General features: G+C 42.4%; 1 protein-coding gene across 1 annotated transcript in view; it reads left to right on the top strand.

The window, feature by feature from the left end:
- The window catches only part of PDGFRL (platelet derived growth factor receptor like), a 171,372-nt gene that overhangs the window by 44,587 nt on the left and 103,574 nt on the right, over positions 1-23,211 (top strand). The window contains exon 2 of the mRNA XM_077477398.1: positions 6,230-6,521. Within this exon, the coding sequence (XP_077333524.1) occupies positions 6,230-6,521 (292 nt within the window). The remainder of the gene's footprint in view (positions 1-6,229; positions 6,522-23,211) is intronic.

The raw sequence follows: 23,211 nt of genomic DNA, 5'->3' as shown, positions 1-23,211 counted from the left end.
TTACTTCGTCATAGAATTAATCTCAACCATTCACATACCCATCTGCTCACTCAAAAAATATAAATAAAAAATAAATAAATAAAAATAAAAATAAAATTAAAAATAAAAATGAGTAAAAATAATAAATACAAATAAAAATAAACATAAAATTTAAATTAAATAAAAATAAAAATATAAAAATAAAAATATAAAAATATAGCAATATAGAAGATACATGCTCTTATTGAGGGTGGAGTAAGTAGTCTTATAGGAGTATTAATTATTGCACGGCACTTTTTGGCTTTTATAAAACACCGTAGAAGTGATATTTGATATTTAATGATTTGTGGTGGTAGTTAGCGCAATCCATATTACACGTATATTTTGAATTAAATTTGTTAATATAGTGACATTTTTATATTAGATTGCAGCAAACTAAGATATAAATTGGTAGTTCCCTTTTGCACCGGTAGTCCATTGCTTTTTTATAAGTGTGAATGATGTGGACCATAGTTCAGGGGATATCTCTATGCCCAGGTCCTTGGACCATTTTTGCGTGTAATTAGGTAGAGAATCACATGTGTGAGATTGTATATCTTTATATATCAGAGACAGAGTGAGTCTGGGGGTCTGAGAGAGACCACACATATCCTCAAATGTTGTGAGTGGTCTGTGGACCTGCCCTGAAAGATGCAGTTACCTGCTAAATTGAGTCAGGTATATTGTGGAGAGCCAGTCGGGGTAGTTGACTGACTGTCTGGCGGTGATTGGAATTGGCCTGTGGTGGGGTGAACGAATTGTTTGGCTGTGAGCCATTGTTATTGTTTATATAAGCCACATTGACCTCTAGAGACATAGGCTGGGAGTGACGGATTATCGAATAGTGAGATGAGAGGGCCTGGATCAGTGGATAGGGAGAGTTTGTTGGGTGAGAGCTGCGGTTGTTAATGGGAAGAGCTTTTGTATTGTGCGGAATTTAACGTTATACCCAACCCTAGTATTTAGTGCACCATTACCAAACCCTAGTATTTAGTGCCCTATTACCAAACCCTAGTATTTAGTGCCCCATTACCAAACCCTAGTATTTAGTGCACCATTAATAAACCCTAGTATTTAGTGCACCATTACCAAGCCACATGTTTTAATCCACTTAATAACTAGACATGTGCGATTTGTTTCGTACGAATCTCAAATTCGTACGAATTTCTCAAAATTCGTACGTTCGGGAGGATCCGAAACACGAATTGCCGTGCGTCCGAATTCTGTACGGAATACGAACTTTTGTTTACGAATTCTGGATCTCAGTCATTATGCTTATTATGACTTGCAAAAGACTTCTGTGATAGAAGTCAATGTAAGTTGCTTGAAGACATCAGTGAAGGACTTTTATCCTCTCTGGGCAGGCTGCCAAGAAAAGAACAAAATGATACAATGTCCCCGTGATAGAGTGATCTGACACCAGCACTGTGACATAACACATGTATGAGGTGAATCTGGGATCGACAACTACAAGCATTCTTGTAGTTGTCGGTGCAGGTGTCAGTGCTCTATATCACGGTGCTGGTGATCATCTCCTGCACCCTTTTCTTTGCCTACCCTGACCTTCCCTCGCCTCCATTATCTCAAGATTCCTGTATTTTCAGAATTTCACATATAAAAAAAGAATGCTTGTAGTTGTCGATCCCAGATTCACCTCATACATGTGTTATGTCACGGTGCTGGTGTCAGATCACTCTATCACGGTGCAGGTGTCAGTGCTCTATATCACGGTGCTGGTTCTGGTGATCATCTCCTGCACCCTTTTCTTTGCCTACCCTGACCTTCCCTCGCCTCCATTATCTCAAGATTCCTGCATTTTCAGAATTTCACATATAAAAAAAGAATGCTTGTAGTTGTCGATCCCAGATTCACCTCATACATGTGTTATGTCACGGTGCTGGTGTCAGATCACTCTATCACGGTGCAGGTGTCAGTGCTCTATATCACGGTGCTGGTGCTGGTGATCATCTCCTGCACCCTTTTCTTTGCCTACCCTGACCTTCCCTCGCCTCCATTATCTCAAGATTCCTGCATTTTCAGAATTTCACAGATAAAAAAAGAATGCTTGTAGTTGTCGATCCCAGATTCACCTCATACATGTGTTATGTCACGGTGCTGGTGTCAGATCACTCTATCACGGTGCAGGTGTCAGTGCTCTATATCACGGTGCTGGTGATCATCTCCTGCACCCTTTTCTTTGCCTACCCTGACCTTCCCTCGCCTCCATTATCTCAAGATTCCTGCATTTTCAGAATTTCACATATAAAAAAGGAATGCTTGTAGTTGTCGATCCCAGATTCACCTCATACATGTGTTATGTCACGGTGCTGGTGTCAGATCACTCTATCACGGTGCAGGTGTCAGTGCTCTATATCACCGTGCTGGTGCTGGTGATCATCTCCTGCACCCTTTTCTTTGCCTACCCTGACCTTCCCTCGCCTCTATTATCTCAAGATTCCTGCATTTTCAGAATTTCACATATAAAAAAAGAATGCTTGTAGTTGTCGATCCCAGATTCACCTCATACATGTGTTATGTCACGGTGCTGGTATCAGATCACTCTATCACGGTGCAGGTGTCACTGCTCTATGTCACGGTGCTGGTGATCATCTCCTGCACCCTTTTCTTTGCCTACCCTGACCTTCCCTCGCCTCCATTATCTCAAGATTCCTGCATTTTCAGAATTTCACATATAAAAAAAGAATGCTTGTAGTTGTCGATCCCAGATTCACCTCATACATGTGTTATGTCACGGTGCTGGTATCAGATCACTCTATCACGGTGCAGGTGTCAGTGCTCTATATCACCGTGCTGGTGCTGGTGATCATCTCCTGCACCCTTTTCTTTGCCTACCCTGACCTTCCCTCACCTCCATTATCTCAAGATTCCTGCATTTTCAGAATTTCACATATAAAAAAAGAATGCTTGTAGTTGTCGATCCCAGATTCACCTCATACATGTGTTATGTCACGGTGCTGGTGTCAGATCACTCTATCACGGTGCAGGTGTCAGTGCTCTATATCACCGTGCTGGTTCTGGTGATCATCTCCTGCACCCTCTTCTTTGCCTACCCTGACATTCCCTCGCCTCCATTATCTCAAGATTCCTGAATTTTCAGAATTTCACATATAAAAAAAGAATGCTTGTAGTTGTCGATCCCAGATTCACCTCATACATGTGTTAGGTCATGGTGCTGGTGTCAGATCACTCTATCACGGTGCAGGTGTCAGTGCTCTATATCACAGTGCTGGTGCTGGTGATCATCTCCTGCACCCTTTTCTTTGCCTACCCTGACCTTCCCTCGCCTCCATTATCTCAAGATTCCTGCATTTTCAGAATTTCACATATAAAAAAAGAATGCTTGTAGTTGTCGATCCCAGATTCACCTCATACATGTGTTATGTCACGGTGCTGGTGTCAGATCACTCTATCACGGTGCAGGTGTCATTGCTGTATGTCACGCTGCTAATGTCAGTGCTCTCTAGAGGTCGACCAAAAAAAAGGGCTAACTTGCGTTTGAAAGACCTCTGCGCAAATACCGCGTCACAAAAAATATTGCAACAACTGCTATTTTATTCCCTAGGGTCTCTGCTAAAAAATATATATATAATTTTTGGGGCTTCTGAGTGATTTTCTAGCAGAAAATACTGGATTTTTACTTGTAAGCAACAAGTGTCAGAAAAGATTTAGTCTTTAAAGCGGGAGTCCGCCGGGAGTTCCGCCGTTTTTTTTTTTTTAAAAGCCAGCAGCTACAAATACTGCAGCTGCTGACTTTTAAAATGAGGACACTTACCCACCCAGCGCGCCCGCGATGTCGGCACCCGAAGCCGATCTCTCGATCGTCTCTCGGGTGCTGCCGCCTCCATCTTGGGTATGGGAATCAGGAAGTGGAGCCTTTCGTCTTCATTTCCCGGTTCCCTACTGCGCATGCGCGAGTCGCGCTGCGCAATAAGGATGGACCCACTGCCTCTGGGATCTGTGTGTTTCCCAGCAGGCAGCGGGGGACTTTTGGAAAGGGGCGTAGATTCTGCAGAATTTCCGCAGAGAGCTATCCCGGAAGTGGGTGCAGATACCTGTACTGTACAGGTACCTGCACCCCCCTCCCCCCTGAAAGGTGCCAATTGTGGCGCCGGAGGGGGGGAGGATTCCAATGAGCGGAAGGTCCACTTTAGGGTGGACCTCCGCTTTAAATGGTTAAACTGAGAACTTCTACACAAGGAGTTCAGCCCATTGAAGAAGAAACATTGTATCATTTTGTTCTTTTCTTGGCAGCCTGCCCTGAGAGGATGAAAGTCCTTCACTGATGTCTTCAGGCAACTTACATTGACTTCTATCACAGAAGTCTTCTGCAAGTCATAAGCATAATGAGCAATGTTTTTGCCTTTAAATTCATCGTAAAGAACGTTCGTACGCGTTAACGTTAATTCGTATTTCGTACGAAGCAGAACGGAATTTCGGACACGAAATACGAATTACGAATTAATTTTATTACGAATCGAAACGGAACAGAACAAAACGAATTTTTTGACGGCGCCCATGTCTATTAATAACAGCATGTTTCTTAATTTCCAAAAAATAAACGTTCCAAAATGTTCCGAAATATAAGATAATCTTGGGGTGTCTTCTTTCCAAAAAAAGGGCCGTTTGTTTTGTTTTTTTATTCTGTCCTGGCATATTTATTTTAACATAAAATAAGGGAAACAGAGTTTATTCAAAATTATTGTTCTTTTTTTTCTTTATACAGGAAAAAATAATAAAAGCAGTGGTTATTAAAGCGGTTCTTCACCCTAAAGGGGAAGTTCCGCTAGTATTATCCCTCCCCCCTCCGGTGCCACAATCGGCACCTTTCGGGGGGGAGGGGGGTGCAGTTACCTGGATAATCCAGGTAACTGCACCCACTTCCGGCCAGACCGCCGCATGGCTCCGCCCATCGCCGCATGGCTCCGCCCCCCCCCGTTGTGTTCTGGGAAACACAGTTCCCAGAGACACAGCGGGGAACCAGTGCAGCGCGACTCGCGCATGCGCAGTAGGGAACCGGGCAGTGAAGCCCTCTTGCTTCACTTCCCGATTCCCTGACAGAGGATGGCGGCGGTGGCTGCAGCAAAACGAGCGATCGCTCGTCATCTGCCGCCGACATCGCTGGAACCTGGGACAGGTAAGTGTGATATTATTAAAAGTCAGCAGCTGCAATATTAGTAGCTGCTGGCTTTTAATATTTATTTTTTTTGTGCAGCTCCTCTTTAAATATCACCAAAAGAAAGCTCTATCTGTCACGAAAAATAATATAACATTATGGATCTGGATACAGTTCTGCATGAGCAATGGCCAGTCAAAGTATCACAGTGCTGAAAAATGAAAAATTTCATGGTAACGAAGATGTAATAAAGCGTGGAACTTACGTAGCTACAAACACTGCACAAGTACAGAAAATACCTATTGATTTGACAGAAATCTAGTCTGCCCGGAAAAAGTTCTGCTTGGGCTGACAGAATGCCCCTGCTATAATAAAATCTGACCTAGCGTTGCAATCTCAGAGCTACAGAACTCCATCTATACTCTGATGGTTTGTCTGTTGTACTCTCTGTCCTACTTCATGTGCATATATTCATTATTTTCTTTCCAAGCAAATGAATGCTGCTGCCTTGACTCTCAAGAGCCTGCCCACACTGTAGGAAAAAGGCTCTTAGGAGATATAGTTCTGGGGGTGTGCAATCCTACAAATTGAGCTTTCAGCAGCTGCAAGAATTGTGTTAGCCTGCTGATGAAGAAACAGGGAGTAATAAAAGCTGATTATTGCTAAAAAAAAAACAACAGAGAGAAATCAATAATGCTGGGATATGCTCTAGGGGTGGGAGGGAGGTTTAGGGGTTTGGGGGTTATGCCTGAGCCTACACTATACCTTAACAGACATATCATTCAATGTCAAAAAGCTATTTTGTGTTTTCCAGTTTGATAACTCATCTTTTTAATTATTTTTGGTTGCATCAATGCTTTATACTTACATGGCATAAACATTTCATTTACATTGGACTTTATATATGTACAAAATGTTATCAATTGCAAAGGGCAGCAATGACAAATTAAAAAAATTTGCACCTGTGATTGATTCACTATTGCTCTGCACTTGTTTTTAAATAATATCCAATAAATGTGTTTTTATTAGATTGTATCATAGTAATTCATGTTTTTTTTTTACTACTTCTATTTGTAGCACTTGCTCAACCTGCAGCTAAAGGTAAACGGCCAAAAGAACCAGCAGAGAATAAGATTAAACCTGGGATAAAGAAACTGAAACCAAAAGTCACTAAATTAAAGGAATCCACAGAACCCATCACCAAAGTGCAATCCATCATGACCCAAGTCATGGACAAAGGCCGTTTCCAGAAACCCCCACCTATGCTTACTATGTCTGCAGGGCAGAGCATGGAGCTAAGATGTAAAGGAGAAAAAATAGCATGGAGCTACCCAGAATATCTGGACACATTTAAAGACTCCAGACTAAGGTAATAAAATAAAAAATAAAAAAAATTGCAATACTGATGGTTTTAATAAAACATTCAAGGTGGATTTCCTGGCTGCTCTCAAGCAAAGGCAGGCTAATTTATAAATGACAAATATTACCACGGTGCATATAGTGTATAACACAATCTCTCATAAAGCAAAAACAAAAATGTATATAGATGTACCAAGGTCCCGGACCTCCAAAGGCCTAATTATGATCTCCACAGTTAAGGATAGCTGACATCCGTCTTTGTAGAGTGGGTTACAAGGCATGGTGGGTGTGATGCAAAATGGAGTGATGGGCGCCAGACACTTTTTGAATGCAAAAGAGATTTATTGTCTCTTTACAGAACTGTGGGAGACGGGGTTAGGGCCAGGACACCCTTCGGTACATGCAATGATAATTGGCAGACTCCGAGACTTCTATAGGTAGACAGTGATACAGGGGAAGGCCTCCAGCCGGATACCACTTCTGTATAGGTAGGACCGCTGTCTCCTATGGCAACAATCTTGTAACAGTCACTAACGGTAGTTTTACTTACCTATTGGCAACACAGAATAGTTCTCCTCGCACTCTACAGTCTCTCACTGTAGGTCTTCACTCACAAAGCTCCCAGTCTGTCACTAGACTCTCGGACCCAATCACTACTGGATCTCCTGAGCTCTTTCACGTCCATGACTCAGTATCTTCCTCAAGCATCACCTCCGCTTCCCTGCTGGGTCCCTTGCTTGGCACTCATAGATACTCCTCAAGCATCATCCTTGCTGACCCACTAGGTCCCTGGCTCGGCACTCACTGATGCTCCTCAAGCGTCACCTCTGCTGTCCCACTGGGTCACTGGCTTGGCACTTGCTGAAGTTTTCCCACTTCTTCGCCTTCCCCGGCAGGTGAAAAGCCTGCTCTGGTACTGGCTCCTGCTTACTCACAGTGGTCCCCGGTAACAAGGTGGGTGGTCCCTTACTGGCGACAGCTTCCCCTCTACCTCTGACCACAACTGGTTCTCTGTCCGGTAAACCGTTACTCTCTGTTGAACTCCAATCCTGCAGTCCCAACCCTGCGCTGCGTCTCCTGCTTCTGTATAGGCCGCATAACACACATCCACCCAGACAGCCGTCTGGGTGGCACAGAACCCTGATCACCAGACTCCTCCGAAATAAATAGGCTTTCCCAGCAGGCCAATGGACTTAAGAAATCCCTGCCAACTGGCTGAGACACCCTATCCATTCCTAACCTGACCTTGCTAAACCCTTGTCTATCTAATGTCACCGGCATAACGCCACCTAGCAACAGAAGAGAGAAGGTGCAGCAAGTCCAGAACGAGAGAGGAATCAGTGGATTTACTAACAATTAACCAGTGCAACTACCGCTTGGCAAACTAAATTTACTAGCAACCCTCCCTAAACACCAGGCTGCTACATAGATAATGTATATATATATTAAACAAGTTAGTCCAACAAAAAATTGTGATAAATATTCTAAATTCAAAAGTGAACCATTTTATGAACATCCATCCTGCAATAAAGTGCTCAGTGTTTAAAAGTTCATGATAAAAGTGCTGAAGTGCTCCAGGTAGACATGTCTTGAAGTGTGACATACACCCCTGTTGCACCCCTACTCACCAGAAAAAATGGACCCTCAGCTTTCCAGTCTGGGGGTCAAAGTTGCTTATATCTGGCAGTGGGGGTACCACAGATCTTCTCTTTTCTTTCTATATTCCTAACTCACTGGTTCTACTGTATATAAAACTTGTATTTCCACCAGGCTCAATAAAAGGAGAGAGTTCTCATATAAAATTACACTTACAGAGCCTCAGACAAGATCACACTTTGCATAGTGATAGGGCTCTTCTGGGTTCACTGCAGCTCGAAGTGCATTCCACAGGTGGCGGACATGACGTGCTTGGTTAGGGAACCAGAATTTGTGTCAACGCATTTCACCCCTCCCACATGACCTCCAAAAACGTCTTGATGACATGCATCAGGGAGTGGACTAACAGTGACAACAACACACACATGCCCGACCGCTAAAGAGCGGTAGTGTTTGATGCCGACAGCCTGCTGCTCTTTTATTATACAAAACAGTCGCTGACTATGTTTTGTATTAAGGTAATTGTAGTCATTTTTAAATGAAACTATTTTACATCATCACGATGGGCTTCACTATGGGAGTTTTCCATGTTTATTATTGTGAGTGTCACCTGTGATCCATGTGACGATTACCTTCCTGGATAAACTTGCTGCTGCTTGTTTGACCATTACAATTTGTGGTTCTGGACATCTGGTAAGAAACCTAAGTATGAGGGTATTTCTGGTGATGGATGCTTCACTTCGCATGGAACATTCCTTCATTGGATTGTTTTCCACTTATGAACTGTTCATGATTTTTTGGTGTTACATTATTAAGATTGAGCTCTATTTTGCACATGGAAATGTTTTTATTTATTTTTTTATAACTAAATGTTATATATTGCTGCATTATTTGGAGCGCTGCTTATAATGAATAAAAGTCCAACTATTGATGTGATGAAATCAATCTGGAATAAAAAGTGTCCTCCGTGTATAGAAACTATCCTTCAGTGCTTGGACACTAGTGTACTATGCACTCACCAGAGACATAAAAAAAACAAAAGCAAAAGCAACATCCAGCAAATTCCACCAAGTGATGCTGAAGAAATCCAGTGCAAGTGAGCCTCCACCCAAGTATGCACCCACTAGAAACAAGGTATATAGGAGCTTCAATATAATCTCTATAACAGGTACTCCTCCCTGTTTCTTGTTAACAGCATGGAATACCCATCATTAGAACCAACAAACTGTATATAAAAGGCTCACCACAATGGTGGCCGATACTCCGAGCAAATGGGCATGGGGGCATGACGCCAGCACGTATGCCCCTCCCAACGCGTGTTGTACACATGCACATTCTCAAAAAAGACACCTTATCCTGCACACAACAATAAATTACGATACCTATGGCCGTTTCCAGCTAAAAGGCATTTCTTTGATGTAAGCCTATATTGAATTTGAAAAAAAAATCTGAATGCATTGCTATGTGCAGGACTTTTGTTTAATTTAACCCTTTTAGGTGTTCAGGAGGTAAGTGTGCCATAATGCTGTCACATCAGTAAGTAATATTTACATCTCAGTATTCCTATTGTGCAATTACACCTAAACCTTTAGCCCAGAATTCTTTTTTAAAGTCAAACGCTGCTACATAAGAGTCAGCATCTGAAAGATTGTCTATGGGCCTTCAGAAATCCTGTTACTATGGCACAAGTGTCCCATATGTCTTCATACCAACTTCCAAGAGAAATATACAGTACACACAAACCACAAATTCTCTTGCCTGATGGGAGCCTGATGTACCCCATATTTTAGCACATTATGTGGATTGCTGTAAAATCTTTTACTGGAAACAGGAATGCTTCAGTGCTTATATTTCTGTATTTTGCCAGAACATGTATTTTTAACAAATTTTTTAATGTTTTTGTGAATGCTGAGCAGGCAGGTTCACCACATGTCATTTTAGGATCTTAGCATTTCTGGAATTCCACATTTTCACCCTTCCCTCTGGTCAATGTTTCTTCATTCTACAAGTAATTCAATTTGTACTCTGTTTTCATATGGCCCATCTAACTGTAGAATGGTAGTTCTGTTCACAGCTGACACAAAGTTTCTTCTTACCATTACAAAATAATGACAGCAATTTACACCAGACGGGTGTATCATGAATTGCGGTTCATTTCGTTCTTTTGTACTATGTCTGTCCTTAAGGAGAACCTTCGCCCTTTTTTCCCTGCTCTCCTCTAACTACAACACATTTGTAAAACAATATATTTTTTAAATAACTATTGTTGTTTTCTAAAGTGCTGGCCCGTCATTCGCACCTAGGTAAGGGGGACATATTAGATCGGAAGTTTGAGAACTTATCCCACGCCATTTCCATTGCAAGACAACAGCTATGCCTACATTTTGGTAGCTCAAGATATGTGATTTTTTTATTTGGGCAAAAAGCATCATCTTTCACCTTTTTCTGTAGCGAAAGATTTTTCCTGAAGGTGGTGTTGTTGTTTTAAGTTTTTTACCATGAAAAAAATGTTCAGGTTGACAAGATATCTCATCATCAACACGTTGGCTATTCTAGAATTTACACCTACTGGCATTCCCTTAAATTTAAAGTATCAATGAACCCAACTCATTATAAACTGTGAATACATGCTATATTACATTGTGTACATACTCATTTTCCCACTAGAGCATTTGTTTTCTGTAGACTGCAAAAAACTGGTTGATCCTGCTGTTCACTGTAACTTCCCCATTGCCTGTGCCCCGCTGCAGCCAGAGATTGTATAGACCAGGGGTCTCAAACTGGCTGACCTCCAGGTGTTACGAAACTACAAGTCCCATCATGCCTCTGCCTTTGGGAGTCATGCTTGTATCTGTCAGCTTTGCAATGCCTCATGGGACTTGTAGTTTTGCAACAGCTGGAGTGCCGTCAGTTTGAGACCCCTGGTATAGACCAACCTTTGATACATCTGCTGAGCATGCTTCAGTTTCAGTTCCTTTCTATGCTGTTGATTTCCTCCCTTATCTTATCTTAAATGTTAGTCCCTTCCTCCTCCTCTATGTCCTCATATTGCTAAACACTCTGGAGGTGGGATATACAATGTTTATTTATGGAGGCATCAGCTCCCTGTCAGTCTCAACACCTGCAAGCCATAGACACAAGCTGGAGGGTTGTGACACAACTTGTGGCTGGAAGAACCTCCTCCAGATATCTTTGTAAACAAAGTGAAAGCTATTGTCATTCAAATGAAACTCTATCTGCATCATGATATTGCAAAAAAATAAAAATAAATGTTATATATATATATATATATATATATATATATAGATAGATATATATAGATATATATAGATATATATACATTTGCTCTGAAATATAGATTTGTAATCAGCTTTAAAACATTTTGTTGCTATTATTTATTTTGATTCTCTATTCTCCAAACAGTTTTTTTTTTTATGTAATGAGCACCAATCAGAGCTGTGCAGACACCGATTTATAACCCAGACGCCCTCTGCTGCTATAGAGCAGACATCAGCAGATTACTAGAAACTCCTCCCTCAGATCTTTCCCTGAGGATGGAAAAGACCTGGAAAATGTAATGTGACTGCTAAACAGTAATGATTAAATAAGGTACTCAAATGCTTTTTTATATTAAATTAAATACAGTGGTATTATCTTTATAAATAAAAAGGCAATTAAACGTTGTATGATTATTATCACTTTAACAGTGATTACAGAAGAATAGTAAATTATCAGAAATTCTCAGTAAAGTGACATTTAAATATAAATAATGTTTTTTAGAGGAATGTGTTTTTGTTGCCAACACTTTGTTGAGACTGCACTGCCAAAAGTGTAAGCCTGGATAGGCTTTATTTTATTAAAATAAGATTTACTTGGTATAATCTCTTTTCTTATCTAGATTTTCAATGGTATGGAAAGAACGCCTGTGGTGTTGTTTTAGAGCTGCTAGCAAGTGGCTAGTCTAAACTAAAATGCTTAGTTAGTTATGAGCTCATAGTGCAGCCTGCAGGGAACAAGGCGGTGTAGACATAAACTTCAGTAGGGGTTCCTCTTAAGGCCCGTACACACGATCGGACTTTTTGACAACAAACATGCAAATTAGCTGTTTTGAGGCAACATCCGACCGTGTGTGCGCTCCATCGGACAAACTTTTTCGGTTTTCATCGGACGTTTGTTGGCTGTGCGAACGAACAAACTTTTTGACAACATAAGTCCAATGGAGCAAAGTCTGATCGTGTGTACACAAAACCATCGGACTTTTGTACAAAGTACAAACACGCATGCTCAGAATCAATGCAAAAGATCAGACAACAATACAGAAGTTGACCAAAGGGTGGCGCCGGAGTAATTGAACGTCCTCTTTTGAAGTGTCGTCAGTACGTTGAAACGTCACTATGTTCGTGTTTGTTGCCTAAAAAGTCAGATCGTGTGTATGCAATACAAATTTACGGCCAACGCCCTTTGTACAAAAGTCCACGGGAAAGTTTGTACAAGGTCTTTTCGTGTGTATGAGGCTTTAGACCATTTTGTTACCTCGTATGTCCTTAGATTTTGGTACAGCAAAACGCTTTAATTAATATAAATATTCTAGAAAACCATATATCGGTATTAAAGAGGAAGTAAACCCTGATGGGTTTTACTTCCTCTTTGTTTTACTTCCTCTTTTTTCCCCTGCAATGTAAAAGCATAATGGGCTAGTATGCATCACATACTAGCCCGTTATGTGCCACTTACCTGCAAACGAAGCTCGGGCTGTCCCCGCTGGTGGCCGCATTCCATCTTCGCCCTTCTTCCTTCCAGCTCTGTGACTGGCCAGAGTCACGTCATGTCACTCCCTTGCATGTGCGCGGGAGCCATCAGTCACGGCACTTGCTAGTGAAGAAACGGCACGGAGGAGCATTTCTTCATACTGCATGCGCCGATGACTTCAATGTAAATATCTCCTAAACAGCGCACATTTAGGAGATATTTACAGCATCTATAGGTAAGCCTTATTATAGGCTTACCTATAGGTACAACGTATGCATTGGGGGGGGTATACAACCACTTTAAGATACTGTAGCAAGACTCAGTAAGCAGCAAGGCTCAGTAAAAAAAAGGAACTGAGGCAATCGCAAAATTATGTAAATAGGAGCCAGCGCTGTTAGGGAAAGTATCATTCACTCCAAATGGAAAAGACCCAAGTTGTAGTCCTCAAATAAATGTCTGAAGTATAGGGCTAAGTAAAAAAGTGAAATTCATGTTTAAACCTTCCTAGTATTCACTGGCTGAGGGAGGTGACATCTTAACCTCTTTATAGATCTGCAGTTGCTATATACATATTAACAGCTATGTCACCAGGCATTTAAGGCAATAAAAGTTCCATTAAAGCATTTCTATGTTCAAAATGTAAAATATATTAATTTCCACATTTGTATTTCAATTATTTCTAGTCTACTGTTATTGCTTTGAATGATCCACCAACGGATCAAAATAATCTTGATTTTATCTTGAAAGAAAGCAATGAAGCTTTCTTAAATTGTTTACAAAGATTAAAAGGTCACAAAAATGTTACATAAAAGACAATTTAGAGAAAATACTGTATTAACCACTTAAAGACTTGCCACCACATATATACTGTGGCAGGGCGGCTCTATTGCGTGAAACAACGTACTTGTACGTTGTTTCCTGCAATAGATACTGTGAGCTTGTGCGCCCACTTCACGGAGGAGGAGCCCATACGCATGCCCGGCTGACGCGAAGTCCACCGGCCACCCGCGATCATGGTAAAGAGAGGCAGAATGGAGATTTGGCTATGTAAACAAAGCAAATCCCCGTTTTGACAGGGGACAACATGGAGATCTGCTGTTCCTTGTGATCAGGAACAGCGATCTCTGTGTTGTGCCTGTCAGAACGTCCCCCGCACTGTAATAAAACACACTGAGGGAACACATTTAACTCTTTGATCCCCCTAATGTTAACCCCTTCCCTGCCAGTGTCATTTATACAGTAATCAGTGCATTTTTTTTTATTGTATTGGTGTTACTGGTCCCAAAAAAGTGTCACTTAGTGTCAGATTTGTCCGCCAAAATGTCGCAGTCCCACTAAAAATCGCTGATCACTGCCATTACTAGTAAAAACCATTAAAAAAATTGAAAGTCCATAAATCTATCTCGTAGTTTGTAGACGCTATAACTTGTGTGCAAACCAATCAATATACGTTTATTGGGATTTTTTTACCTAAAATATGTAGCAGAACACAAATTGGCCTAAATTGATGAAGAACTTTGTTTTGTTTTTTTACAAATTTTTTGGATATGTATTATAGCAGAAATATTGTCTTTTTTTTTTATTTATAAAAAAAGAAAAAGGTGGTCAAATAGAAAGCTCTATATGTGGGAAAAAAAGGACATCAATTTTATTTTGGTACAGCATTCGCACAACTGCACGATTGTCAGTTAAGATATCGCAAAAAATGGCCTGGTCATTAAGAGGGCAAATCCTTCTGGGGTTAAAGTGGTTAATGTAATGTACCCAATAACAACTTAAAGTACAAAAACCATAAACATCAGGTTCACATTCCAGTTTGTCTCTTAAAAGCTCATTTTCTTTCAGTTGTCAGTTTGTAAAAATGTTTAGTGCAACCTACGTACATGTAATGTGATGTTCATCCTCATCTAGTGTGTAGGCAGGTGAAGTCTGTATTCCCCACTGTAGGTGGCACTCGACCAAAACAGCAATGCAGAAGGGGATAGAAATTGTGAGGAATTTGGTTTCTCTAGAACTTCTTGATTTTACCAGAGAGAAGGCTGCCCGACTGGATGCTGGTGCCCCATGTGACCTCAGTGGCCATCTTGCATCAGGGCAGAGTCTATTTAAACTCCAGTTCACAGGCTTGGCACACTTGATGCGAGTGGTTAGCGTAGGGACAGGTTCCCCATCTGGCAGGGACAAAGCATAGCAGCAGGGAAAGTGTTTTTGAGGACTAGGCAAAGGACAGGGGCTACATCATCTCCCCAAAGGAAGCCTCTCGTTTGGGTGTGGACCAGCCAGGCTGCATTGCCGTTCCTCACTGCAGAAGCTATTGGCATCGTTTCAGGATCACAATCCTCTGCTTTTGTTCGTAAGTGGCTCTGGTCGGAAGTACTTAGTATGTTGATGGTACTCTTTCAATATACTGTCTTCTCTAACCATGAACTCTGAGTATATTTTTTGCCGCTGGCGCACCATGCTGCACCTACTCCACAAGCAACTGACATGCACACTACTTACTTCAGTGTTGTTTCACTAGAGCGTGTGCATGATAAACCTCCAGAAACCTGCAAAGGGGCCCCAAGTCTTCAACAGTCTAGGGGCCTCTACTGAGTTTAATCTGGCACTGTGAGAAATTAAAAGTTAGTGGCAGAAAAGAAGCTGAAGCATGCTAGGAATCCAGTATGCTTATATTGGATTGTCAAATATAACATTTGTTTGTATTGCTATTACAATGCTGATATTATTAATTGAAAGTGTATGCTGTGACCATAGATCTCCCTTAACCTGCTGATCGCTTACAGTAAATATACTGCAAGCGGTTGGAGGGTACAGGCACAATCACGCACATGTACATGATGGCCTTCTTCCCAGTTTGGATTGCGCATTCACGTGCCCCCTCTATATAATAATAATAATAAAAAAAACAAAAAAACAGTGATGATCAAATACCCCCAAAAGAAAGCTCTATTTGTGTGAAAAAATAATATAAATGTAATTTGCGTACAATGTTGCATGACCGCGCAACTAACAGTTAAAATAGCACAGTGCTGAATAGCAAAAAATGCCCTGGTCATGAAGGGGGTAAAATTTTCTGGATGTCAATTAAGAGCTGACATAAGCAAACTAGCCGGTTCATAATGGGCCCAGGGGCGCCACCCCCCTAGTTTGCATGAGGGGCGCCGGATTCATAGCGTTCTATGAGTCCGGCTGTAATTGGCTTGAAAAAGGTTGGGTTCAGGGAGTTGAGCAATGCTTCTTGAACCCACCCATTTGTGACACTAGCTAATCAATATTCGCAATCGGTTTCTGGCTTCTCCTCCCGGCCAACCAGGACAGGAGATGGCTCTAAAGAAGACCGGGTTAGCCAGGAGGAGAAGTCGCTTCCCTGCATGGCACTGTGGAATATGCAGTGGAAATCTTTAGGGCTACACAACTTATGCTCTGTTCCTGTTCTGTTATTGTATACTGCTAAATGGGGGAAGTGAAAGGACAACCTGTTCATCTTTGAAGGGGTTGTAAAGGTTCCTTTTTTTTAAAATAACAAACATGTCATACTTACCTCCACTGTGCAGCTCGTTTTGCACAGAGTGTCCCTGATCCTCATCTTCTGGGGTCCCTCGGCGGCTGTCTGGGCTCCTCCCCGCATCAGATAACCCCCGTTCTGGGAAGCGCTCTCCCAAGGGGGTTAGCTTGCGGGCGCGTTCCCGTGATACAGTGATACAGTCGGCGGCTATATACATATATATATATATATATATATATATATTAATACACTGCCCGCACTGACTGAATATCAAGTAAACACTGAATATATAGTCTATGCTAACTGCAGAGCATATATATATATATATATATATATATATATATATATATATACTAGACTGACTGTATATATATATATATATATATATATATATATATATATATATATATATATATATATATATATATATATATATATATATATATATATAGATAGATAGATAGATATATATATATATACTCTGCATCCAGTGTAGCCTATATCTACAGTGCATTTGGTGGTGTACTGTTTCTAATACACTTCAGGAGGTGTATTTATGTATATGTAGCACTCACCCCCATAAGAGCTGCTGATGTATGTATAATCCTGTACCCTGCCTATCAACCCCAAACACTTATATTAAGCGCTTTCCCACTGACCTCAAAGCATACGCACTGAATCTGCAATAACAGTTATGAACATGCAGTCGTATAACACAGTACATATATCCTGTGCTCAAGGCCCCCCCCAGGTTGTAGTGCAATGTTCTTGATGCAAAATAAACTATGGTATTTTGTAGAAGATCATAGAAGTCCTTGTCCTCTTGATCTTCAGCTAGCTCAGGGTATTAGACTGCAGTATTTGTAAATCCAACAGAGAAACAAGTACAGGCATACCCCACTTTTAAGTACACAATGGGGTATATTTACTAAAGCTGGAAAGTGCAAAATCAGGCTCACTTCTGGATAGAAACCAATGAGTTTCCAGGTTATATTACCAATTTTAATTGAACAAACTGGGGTTAGAAGTTTGCTGGTTTCTATTCAGAAGTGAGCCTGATTTTGCACTTTCCAGCTTTAGTAAATATACCCCATTGTGTACTTAAAAGTGGGGTATGCCTGTAGACAGCAGGCTATAGGAAAAGGTGATGCGCTGATAATAGTGTACTTGCAAAACAGAAGGCACTTGTATATTTTCTCCTTAGCAGTGGATGTGATGCAGCATTAACTTTATAGCACAGGGAAAGCAACTCTGAAACTCCGCTGTATGCAGGCTATGGATGAATGAGAAAACTTCTGTGGGACTAAAAGTCCCACCAGCAGTCTGTAACTAACACGGCAACAGTACACTATATTGATCTGGACAAGTGCAAGCCCACCACAACAGGCCCAGATGCTTGCAAGGTTCCTTTCCTGGTATCTCAGTCCCGATCCAAGCTGGAGCTGTCACACCGCACCGCTCCTTCTGATGCTGATGTAACTGTAATGCAGGAAACCTTTAGAAATCTTGGATCCTCTTGTCCATCCGCACGCTGGTCCAGCTGACTGTGCTCTGGAACTCCTCAGACACCAAACGATTCCACTCCGCACCTTCCAGGCCTCAGTCTGTCGGTCACACACAGACCTCCTTGCAGGCAGGCTTTGAATGGCGTCCCCAAGAGGCCTGAAAATGGCCGTGCTATCCCTTTTATGTCACTACCCAGCAGACTGTTCTGTGACCTGGCATTGTGAGTAGGTAGTTCACAGACATAAGTCACTTCCTCGTTCACTATATCTCCCACAATGCTTTGGAACGTGCCTTTAATGAAACCAAACAAAAGTCTTAATAGCATTAAACAGAAAGGACACTAGAGGGAGCCAAACTCTTATTTAAAGAACATCACATTACACTGCATCCAGCGTAGCCTATATCTACAGTGCATTTGGTGGTGTACTGTTTCTAATACACTTCAGGCAGTGTGCACAGTATCTAATACAGTGTGTACAGTTTCTACTACACTTTTGGTGGTGTACACAGTATCAAATACAGTGCAAGCAGTGTACACAGTATCTAAAACAGTGTGTACAGTTTCTACTACACTTCTGGTGGTGTACACAGTATACAATACAGTACAACCGTAGTACAGTTTCTAATACAGTGCAGGCGGTGTACACAGTATCTAATACAGTGTGTACAGTTTCTACTACTTTTCTGATGGTGTACACAGTATCTAATACACTTCAGGTGGTGTACACAGTATCTAATACAGTGTGTACAGTTTTCTACTACACTTCTGGTGGTGTACACAGTATACAATACAGTGCAGCCATTGTACAGTTTCTAATACAGTGCAGGTGGTGTACACAGTATCTAATACAGTGTGTACAGTTCCTACTACTTTTCTGTTTGTGTACATAGTATTGAATACAGTGTGTACAGTTTATAATACACTTCAGGCGGTGTACGCAGTATCTAATACAGTGTGTACAGTTTCTACTACTTTTATGGTGGTGTGCACAGTATCTAATACAGTGTGCACAGTTTCTACTACTTTTCTGGTGGTGTACACAGTATCCAATATGGTGTGTACAGTTTCTGCCACACTTTTGGTGGTGTACACAGTATAAAATACAGTGCAGCCCTTGTACAGTTTCTAATACAGTGCAGATGGTGTACACAGTATCTAATACAGTCTGTACAGTTTCTACTACTTTTCTGGTGGTGTACACAGTATCTAATACAGTGTGTACAGTTTCTACTATACTACTGGTGGTATACACAGTATAAAATACAATGCAGCCTTTGTACAGTTTCTAATACAGTGCAGGCGGTGTGCACAGTATATAATACAGTGTAGTGTGGTGTTGCAAAACAAAAAATACATGTCCGGAAGGCCACCAAGGAGAGGCAGATGCTCACAAGCCAGTAAAAGAGGGCAAGCAGCCTCTGTGTCTACAGTCAACAGTGGTGGTCGTGGACATGGTGCAACCTCTGCAGGTAGGCGTGGGGCACGCTTGTCCTTTTTTGCTGCTGCTGGCCATGTTATTGAGCCACAACATGCAGAAGAGTTGGTGGAGTGGATAATGAAGCCGTCCTCATCCTCCTCATCCTCTGTCACCCAGGCTCAGAGTAGTTTGCCTTCCAACGCAGGTGTCAAAGTGGCCTATTCCACCGGCTCCTTGTCCACAGTCACTGCTTCCATAGCCCCACCATCATGCACAGAGGAGTCCCCAGAATTATTCGACCACAGTGTCGGGTACATGCTGCTGGAGGATGCGCAGTGATTTGAAGGCTCCGATGTTGGTTCCCAGGTTGAGGAAGGGAGTAACGTAAGCCTAGAGAGAGGGGGTGCCACAGAAGGACAAGAAACATGTTCCCCCAGCTGCAACACACTGCCAAGTTTGCTCCAGTGATGAGGGGATGATCAGGTCACTGACTGTACTTGGGTGCTTGAGAGGAGGAGGAGGAGGCACAACTTCAAGGCAGGATGTCCTCTAGGGGGCAGCTTAAGGGCAGCCATCATATTGCATCACACAAGTGAAGGACGCTGCTGACTCCACGCTGACTTTTAAAAGCTCCTTGGTGTGGGCCTTTTTCGACATGTGTGCAGAAGATCACACCATTGCTGTTTGCAACCTATGTCTGAAGCGGATCAAGCGTGGCCAGAACAGCAGTCGCTTGGGCACCACATTCTTGACCAGACATATGACGACCTGCCATGCAGTTTGTTGGCAACAGCACTTGAAAGACCCACACCAATACCCACCTCAGTGGCAAGTTCCAAAATGCCATTTCTTTTCACGGAAGGCCACTCCAGCTCTCTACCGGCATGTGGGATGCAATGTTTTGGCCTCGTTGGACAGGGCGGTCAGCAGTAAGGTTCATATTACCACTGACTCATGGTCCAGCTGGCATGGACAGGGATGTTACCTTTCCTTCACGGCACACTGGGTAACTCTGATGGCAGCTGGGAAGGATGCATGACAAGGTTTCTTTGTTGTTGGAGATTGTTCTGCCACTACGCCTCCAAAATGCTAGTGGTGATTCTGCCACAGCTCTCTCCTCCACCTCCTCCCCTATTCTTCCTCTATGGACTCTTCTGCAGATTTGTCCTCTGAACCAGCGGTTCAAGGGGCTACGCAAACACTCAGTGCCATGCAGTGCTTGCTGCTTAGGGGACAGGAGCTACACTGAGATTCTGCTCTGCAGGGGAGGCTCAGAGGTGGTTGATGCCTCACCAGCTTCAGCCAGGAATGGTTGAATGCCAATGGCACCAACCTTCTCTCCATCCTCCGACAGGGACATTTGACCCATGTTCCATGTTTGGAACACATCCTGAATTTGGTGGTGCAGTGGTTCTTGAGAAGGTACCCAGGCTTGCAAGATCTCCTGAGGCAGGCCAGAAAAGTCTGTGGTCATTTCCGCCGGTCATACAATGCCAGTGCTCCGCTGGCTGACATTCAAAGGAAATGCAACCTGCCCACCAACCGCCTCATTTGTGACATGCCCACCAACTCAATGCTGTCAATGCTGCAGCAGCTGCACACACAGCAGAGGGCAATCAATGAGTACCTGTGTAAGTATGGCACCAGGACAGGGGAGCTAGGCTTCTTTTCACCACGCGAGTGGCTTCTGATCAAGGATGCATGCACTGTCCTGTCACCATTTGAGGAAGCCACATGATGAACAGCGATATGCAACAGTGACACTGTCCATCTAGTCTTCCTGCTGGAGCACGCACTTCATGGAATTATGGGCAGGCACTTGAGGCGGAACAGTGGAAGGGAGAGGAGGCCTTCCTTACCTCTCAAGGCCTCCTTTATCCAGATAGCATTCCTGCTGGCCCGCCAAACATACAGGAAGAAGAGGAAGAGGAGGATTGTGTCAGTATGGATGTAGAGGAAAACAGTTAGCAGCAGTCTTCAAGGGATGGTTTTCAGTCGCCAGAAACCCAAGGAGTTGTATGTGGCTGGGAGGAGGTAGTTATGGATATGTGATCCTTAGTGACCCAGAGGACTCATAATCAAATGCCTCTGCAAACTTACGCTGCATGGCCTCCCTGATTCTGCAAAGTCTACGAAAGGACCCTAGGATTCATGGTATCAAGGTGAGGTATCATTACTGGCTGGCAAACCTTCTTGATCCTCGTTACAAGGGTAAAGTTGCAGAACTCATCCTGCCTTCACAAAGGGAGCAGAGGATGAAAAATCTTCAGGAGGCCTTGAAGAAAGGTTTGTGTAATGCCAGACCCTGGGAGGCTACCATTTCCTGGTGCTGGACAACATGTTGCTGAGGCTTTGTTCAGTCAGAGGAAGAGCAGTGGAGAAGGTGGCTGGCTTACCGATGTCTTTAAACAATTTTTTAGTCCTCAGCGCCAAGGTCTGATTGGTTCAAGCAACCATTGCCAGTGTCTGCATTATATGGTGCAGGAATATCCAGGGGCAAGAGCAGACTTGGAGACCTTTCCAACAGAGCATCCACTTGATTACTGGGTCTTGAGGATGGACCACTGGCCAGAACTTTCTCAATATACAATTAAGCTACTTGCCTGTCCTGCATCCAGCATGCTTTCTAAACGCACATTCAGTGCTGCTGAACAGTCTGTAATGGATCAAAGAGTGTGTCTGTCCACAGACTCTGGTGACAGGATCACATTCATAAAAATGAATCAGTCTTGAAACAGCAGCTATCAAGTACCTGATGCTGATGTAACTGACTGAATTTGCTATGGATCTGCGATCCCTTGAAGACTGCCTATGCTGCCTATCCGATTCCTCCTCAATCTTGATGATGCTAGCTTCCAACAATATTTTTGGTTTAGGGCACCACCACCACCACCCAAGGCCCAATTTTTCTGCCCCTGTTTAACAGAGGCATGTAATTACAATATTTCACAGCACGGCCCATTCCTGCACCCAAAAAGAGTAACTGTGAGGGCTTACAGTGTTCTGGTGCCACCAAAACCAAAAGGCCAAATTTTTATGCATCTCTTTAACGTTGTTCGGCTCATCCCTACAGAATACAGATGAAGAAATTTGATTTTTTAAATTTTTTTATTGGATGTTTTATAGCAGAAAGTACGTTTTTTTCAAAACTGTCGGTCTTTTTTTGTTTATACCGCAAAAAAAAAAAAATACTGTAGAGGTGATCAAATACCACCAAAAGTAAGCTCTATTTGGGGGAGAACAGGACATACATTTTATTTGGGTACAGTGTCGTACGACCTCGCAATTGCCAGTTAAAGTAACGCTGTGCCGTAGCACAAAAAATAGCCTGGTCATGAAGGGGGGTAAATCTTCCAGAGGGCAAGTGGTTAATAATGCACTGGACCATATGCCAGCAATTTCCTTATGAGCGCGTGCATATGAGTGTTTGCAGGCTCAAGGGAAGTCAAGTGTAATATTCTCAGGGTTTTCCCATGCTCAGGAACTACAGGTGACACCTACATTTGCCCATAGAAATGCATTGCTGTATTTTACTTGCGTATCCATGGATATTCTTACGCACACATGCATATATGATGTATTTCCCAAACACAGAAGTCTCTCTTGAAAAATGTATCAAACACACACACAAGGGTAAACACTCATGCAAAAGAGAATCAATGTTTGCACAAGTACAAGCTTGTACAGCCAGGCACTTCTATGGCTGTGGCTCCCTGGGCACACTGGGAGTTTTACATCTGAGCTCCCTTGTGCCTGCATCCATGTGCGTGTACATTAATTATGCATCTGATTTGTGCTGTATAAAGGGCCTAAGGGTGTCCAAATTTGATTTATTTTAGTCTTTTTCTGTTCATACACTTTGAGGGTTTTGATCGACATATAAAAAAAATTCATTTTTTTTAAAGCATCCTCACTTTAAGGTG

This window comes from Lithobates pipiens, unplaced genomic scaffold (genome assembly GCF_037356315.1).
Source record: "Lithobates pipiens isolate NorthernLeopardFrog02 unplaced genomic scaffold, aLitPip1_a1.2 Scaffold_13, whole genome shotgun sequence".
Lineage (NCBI taxonomy): Eukaryota > Metazoa > Chordata > Amphibia > Anura > Ranidae > Lithobates > Lithobates pipiens.
The sequence above is the reverse complement of the archived record's forward strand: the minus strand, read 5'-3'. Positions and strand labels throughout refer to the sequence as shown.